Source organism: the organism of the source record quoted next, unplaced genomic scaffold (genome assembly GCF_019419815.1).
Source record: "Pyrus x bretschneideri cultivar Hongxiangsu unplaced genomic scaffold, Pyrus_bretschneideri_v1 Contig5, whole genome shotgun sequence".
Classification (NCBI taxonomy): domain Eukaryota; kingdom Viridiplantae; phylum Streptophyta; class Magnoliopsida; order Rosales; family Rosaceae; genus Pyrus; species Pyrus x bretschneideri.
In genome coordinates, this window is record NW_025999787.1 from 12,673,621 (window position 1) to 12,679,575 (window position 5,955).

A 5,955-nucleotide genomic window follows, 5' to 3' on the forward strand; every position below is an offset into this window, starting at 1 on the left:
AGTAAGAACGGTTCTTATTCGGTCAAGTCGGGATACAGATGGCTGCAAGGAAGATCGCTGGCGAGAAGGGATTTGCGTCGACCTTCTGTTCGTGGGGTTCCCAAAGCGTTTTGGAAGGGGATTTGGAAGCTGGAGGTGCCCCCAAAGTTGCGGCATTTCTTGTGGCTTACTGTTCACAACTGTCTTCCTACTCGGGATACACTGTTCCGACGGAGGTCCTCTCAAACCTCTACTTGTCCTATTTGCTGCTGCCATGATGAAACCATTGAGCACATTTTCCTTTCCTGCTCTTGGGTTGAACCAATTTGGTTTGGAGGGGCGTTGGGTTATAAGGTGGATTGTCTTTCTCTCCATTCTTGGTCGAACTGGATTCAGGGGGTCTTCTCTCCGAATTTATGCAACTCTGGAGATATAATGTGGAGACAATCTTATATTGTGTTTACCTGTTGGTGCATATGGAAGGCTCGCTGTGATTTTGTTTTCAAAGGGGTGCCCATTAACCCCTTAAAGGTCCTGGCTGCTGTCTCTGCGGCAGTGAGCTCGTTTTGTGGTGCAAAGGCGAAGGCTGGGGATAGAGGAGGGGGCGACGGCAGAAGGAACTTGCAGGTTACGAGATGGTGTACTCCGGCCTACCCTTTTGTGAAGATTAATGTGGATGCTAGCTGGTCCAAGGCATCAAAGATGGGTTTTGTTGGATTGATTGTGAGGGACATAGAGAGTAAGTTCGTGGCTGCTGCGCGGCATCCTATCACTGCTCCTTCTGCTGCAGCAGCGGAGGCTTCTGCGTTGCTGCACGGGTGCATGCTAGGTGCAGAGTTGGGTGTAAGGTATGTCATTCTGGAATCGGACTCTTTGGATGTGATTAAATGTCTTTCTAGCTCGCTGTCTATGGGTAGTTGGGAGGCATACCCGGTGCTGGCTCGGGTTAAACAGTTGGGGAGGGAATTCACTGATTGCCGATGGTCTTGGGTGCCACGGTCTGCTAATGGCGTGGCTCACAAGATTGCATCGATTGGTTTTACGGAGATGAGTGATGTTGTTTGGGTCGTTAGGCCCCCATCTTCGTTGGTCTATGTATTGAACAATGACGGATTACCTTGCCCTCATTAATGGGGTTATGGTGGTGCTGGGGGTGACGCCTCTACTTGGTGGAGGGGTCGTTGTGGTTTATCCCTTGGCACTGCTTGGTATTGTTATTATGTTTGCCTCTCTGTAGGCCTTTTATTTATTGATATGGTTCTTGTCTTCAAAAAAAAAAAAAAAAAAAAAAACAGGGAAAAAAAACAGTTTAATGGGCCTGGTGGTTGCAAAACGTGCGAGATTTGACCCAAAAAAAAAGAGCAGGCTGGATGAGAATAAAAGGCGGGGCGGTGTACGTGGGCCTGGTTTGACATCCGAATTGCTGCTTCCTCAACCTCTCTCCCTCTCGTACCCAAAGAGGAGAGAGGGCGGCCATAACTGGGCAATTGGTTCTCCATCCAAATTTTGATTTCTTAATTTCCGACAAAACCACAAAATTCCTCAGCCTCATCCCTCATCCGGTCATCCCCCATCCCCCAGGTGCGTCCCCGATTGACCAGTCACTCTATCACCCAATCTTTCTTCTTTCGCGTGTTCTCCGTTTGGATTTACATTTCGCGTTCATAGCCCATACTCGATTAGATTTATATCATTTATTTTTTCTTTATATTGATCGATCTCGGCTTCAATTATTGTATGTATGTATGTATGATGTATCTGTATTAAAGTTAGATAGATTCGAATGCGGTATAGAAAATATTTGATCTGTGGTTTTGGTTTGCTGCTGATTCTGATCCATATTCATATGTGTTTGTTGTGTGTAGAACCAAAGAAGCAAAGAAGCAACGAAGATGAAGGCAGCTCACCCAGTGGTGCTAGTTTTTGTGGGTTTGCTTGCGCTTGCAGTAGCACCTTCCACTTCAGCTTCCACAGTGCCAGCTTTCCTCTGGTCCCCTCATTATCATCAGTATGTACTTCTTCCTTCGCCTAAACCCTATTTTAACAATCCACTCAAGTTTCCTAGTCTCCTAGTTTACCATCAGCTGCTCAATTGTTTTTTACTGATTACATGCTCTCTGAAAACAGAGTCAAGGCAGCCGTAAATTATCAGACAATATCCCCCAAGGATTTAGCAAAGTCTCTTCTTTCCGAAGGTGGCTGGTCCAACGTACTGGTATTTTCTTCTCCGATAGTTTATTGCGCGTCCTTTAATTTTTAAGATATATACCTGTTTCATGTGAACTGAAAGAAACAAGTTGTTCTCTTTGGTTTTGTTTCTTTTTATCCTTTTGGTTTTCCCGCAATTGATTTTTCTTCTAAGTTATATTTATGTATTTGTTTTCAAATCCTTAGTGTTCCGCAAATAAAGTTCATCAGCCTTTGGAGCTGGCTCTTGTCTTCGTGGGTGGAGAGGTAAGAATTCTGATGTTGTCTTCCTTTCATCATGCAACTTCCCTATACATGCTCCCCGTTCCAATGAAATCTAGTTCATAATTTAAAATCCTTTGTGCTGCCCAGGATGATATACGGCAGTTTGTTCTTCTTTGTTTAGGTGTCTAGCTACTTTAAGTTTTTATGTTTTATGGGATTAAATTGTAAACTGCTTTTCTAGAATCAAAACAGTTGCTTGCTTTGCATAAAGTACAATGCCAGGGAAGTAGCATGTATGTAATTTGGATTTCAATTTACAAGAATTTGAATGAGTATAAGAATCACACTCTCTAAGAACCAAAGCGAGCTTTCATTTTTTGGATGAGGTTTCGTTATTCACATTGCAATACAGAGAAAAGCATTTGCCGTTGTTTATGTCTTGGGCTACTAAAGTAATTCCTTTCTTATCTTAGTTGCAATCTTCAGATATTCCTGCAAACAGACATGCAGATCCAGCTCTTGTGGACTTCCTCAAAGTAAGTAGAGTTTGCCTAATTGTAGTCTTTTGGTTGATATATGATCAAAATTTCGGTTGAAGAGCTGCCTTTCCATGGTCTTCAACAGACCTCTTTCTCAGGATCCAATTTCTCCATGGCCTTCCCTTTTGTTGCTGCACCGGAGGAGGATTCTATGGAAAATTCTTTGGTGTTAGAGATTTCAGAGACTTGTGGGCAGGATTTGGGATTCAGTAATGTTACTTTATTTGGGTCATGCTCTATTGAGGGTGAAAATTTTCAAAAGCTCGCAAATGTGCAATCATTCCATGTAAATTAACTTGACGATCGTCTATATTACATGATAAACATTTTTGTTCTTTGAAAAAGATCTGATGTCTTTCTTTCCTCAATAAAATTTGGCAGGATTATCTTGTTTCAGGGGTGGAGAAGAGATCCAAAGGGGAAGTAGATTTGGTTGTGTTCTGCCATAAACGATCTGAATCTTCCAAAGAACTTGACCAAACACATTCTGAGGGTATGTTAAGTTAAAACTGTTAATATGATATTTTTGAATCATAAGTTTTTTGGTTGTGTTACATGTTTTGAAAAAAGAGCCTTGAGGTGCATCTAGGCGGATTTGGAGGCGGGGCAGTGTTTAAAATGCCTCTGCCCAGCAGGAATAGGCTTAAACTCGGCTAGAGGTGGTCGAGGTGCACTTTAGGCGTTTGACTAGGCCTGTTTTTTAATAAAAGGAAGGCTTTCTAACCAAAATGGTTCTTGAGAATTGTATAACTGCACATTTCGGTCCGTGAGATTTGAAATCAATAGAAGCGGTCCTTGAGATTGTCCACCATCAATCATTTTTGGTCATTCGGTGAAAATTATGTTAAACAAGGATCAAAATGACAAAATTACCCTCAATTTAATAAACAAGCTAAAATGATTTGAAAAAGTTTGAGGGTGTTTTTGTCATTTTATTCTTATTATATGGAGATTTTTCATGGAAGGACCAAAATGATTGATTGTGGATGAACTCAGGGACCAATTCTATGGATTTCAAATCTCAGGGACCAAAGTGAGGAGTTATGTAAATCTCAGGAACCATTTTGGTGAAAAAGCCTAAAAGGAATTGCCCAAGTTCAAGTTCAACTAGACTATATGACATACCCTCCAGGTTCAAGTTCAACTATATGACATACCCTCCAACTGGACTATATATTAATAATTTGAGGTCCCATGAGGCTAACGCCTCGAGGCTTTTGCCTAGGTGAGGCTGTCCACGAAACGCTTTGGCTTCACCTTCGCCTTTTAAAACATTTGTATACACAAGTCACACTGGTCCAGGACATGGATGGTCATGCAAATATTTCAATTGGATTTTTGCAGGTAAAGTTTTTTCTGACCTTGTTAATTCCATGGATCAATCTGGGGCAAAGTATGGAGTTCTATATGTTTCAGATCCCAGTAAGTCGATCCAATATCCTTCTCATCGAGAATTAGAAAGGTTTCTTGCTGAAAGTGGATCAGGAAATGCATCAGCCAATTCGACGGCCTGTGATGAAGTTTGTCAGATAAAATCATCTCTTCTAGAGGGACTTCTAGTTGTAAGTATCCTTTTCCACATCTTTTGTTTTGCTATTTTTTGTTGAGGTATTTGTAGATTCTACATTTTTTTTTTAAGTGTGTAGTCTCTTCTTTTTTTTAAGAGTTTGTAGTCTCTACATTTTACTATCTTTCTACGGTCCAAATCATACTCAGAGAGTTCTCAGACAAAAATAACTTAAATTAATACCCACCTCTACATTTTTTACTGCTAAAAAGTGTAATTGCCCACTTCATTCATATGGACATTCATGTAACTGTTACTCGTTGTCGGGATGTACAAATGCCCTTTCCACAACTTTTTCCTTTTCCTTTTTCTCTTTGGTCCATTGACACAAATATATTCATACATGCCTCTTCAGACATTAATTGTGTGGATTTGATAAAATAACAAGTATGCATTACAGATGCAAATAATATGACTGATGCGGTATTGATGATGTTTCTTCTTGCGATGATTCAGGGAATCGTTTTGCTTATAATCTTAATATCGGGCATTTGCTGTATGATGGGGATTGACACTCCGACGAGATTTGAGTTGCCCCAAGAGTCTTGACTTGTAAATGCGAGATAACACTCATCTGTTGTGGTGCAGACAATTGGATCTTAGGTAAACTCAAAAGTAGTTGTTTGTTATATATAAGTTGCAGTGGGATGTTACCTTTACAATATTTGTTCACTTTCTCAAGAGCGTTCTGTTATGCTGGCAATAATGATTTAGTGTTGTATTAGAATGTGTATCCACATGATAATATTGATTTTGTTTGCATCGGCTGTCTGGCTGTGTAATTGATTACAGTACAGAAAATCTATCCTTTGCTATGCTACGGGATAGATTGATAATAAATTAATGGTTTTGCAACAAACAAGGGGCAATTTCATCTCATCCCCTCGCACTTTTGACAGACCTGATTTGATTTATAATCGAGGGAAGTAATTTTCACACACGAATTTCTCTTTCATTTTGATTATTGGATTGAACAAATCAAGTGAGAGTCAAGACACGTAAATAATGAGAAAATGTAGAAGGGGAAAATGCACATGCAAAACAGAAATGAATGTTATAGTTCTTTTTAGCTAATTACTGCATGGTTACACCGAGTAATGAAATTACCTCTAAGTCTTTGATTTTCAATGAGAAAACCTTCATGCTCTTATTTATCAATTCTAAAAGAAGAAAAAAAAAAAAAACTCACTCTTCCACTTGTTTTAGCCTCGCTACATTATCAATCAAAGTTAATCCACAAAATCCTGAATTTACTCCTGAATATATATTTATATGGCCAATATAACCCCTGAAGCATTCTCTTTAAAAAAATTTAAATCAAAACTGACATTCTCTAGCCATGAGGCACCATCCTCTGTTCGTAATCCTTTCTTTGCTCCGGCGACCTCAAATCTGTTGGCTGGAAACGTCGCACGCCTTCGAGTTAAAGAGAGGAAGGAGAGAGGTCACAAGGAAGGA

At 40.1% G+C, this 5,955-nt stretch overlaps 1 protein-coding gene across 1 annotated transcript; it reads left to right on the plus strand.

Moving 5' to 3' along the window:
• The first annotated feature begins 1,388 nt into the window (after window positions 1-1,388).
• Window positions 1,389-5,259, plus strand: LOC103964924. Its single transcript, XM_009377921.3, has 9 exons — window positions 1,389-1,560; window positions 1,845-1,987; window positions 2,107-2,194; window positions 2,374-2,433; window positions 2,865-2,927; window positions 3,016-3,216; window positions 3,312-3,423; window positions 4,275-4,492; window positions 4,954-5,259. The coding sequence occupies exons 2-9, from the start codon at window positions 1,872-1,874 to the stop codon at window positions 5,044-5,046; spliced, it is 951 nt and encodes a 316-aa protein (XP_009376196.2). The 5' UTR covers window positions 1,389-1,560; window positions 1,845-1,871; the 3' UTR covers window positions 5,047-5,259.
• Window positions 5,260-5,955: the final 696 nt, after the last annotated feature.

What these genes read in the sequence shown, in the direction of transcription:
- LOC103964924 (XM_009377921.3), top strand. Translation starts at nt 1,872, where the DNA reads ATGAAGGCAGCTCACCCAGTGGTGCTAGTTTTTGTGGGTTTGCTTGCG. An exon ending in GTGGCTGGTCCAACGTACTG is followed by an intron (nt 2,195 to 2,373) that starts GTATTTTCTTCT and finishes TCAAATCCTTAG; the next exon opens with TGTTCCGCAAATAAAGTTCA. An exon ending in CAAATGTGCAATCATTCCAT is followed by an intron (nt 3,217 to 3,311) that starts GTAAATTAACTT and finishes AAAATTTGGCAG; the next exon opens with GATTATCTTGTTTCAGGGGT.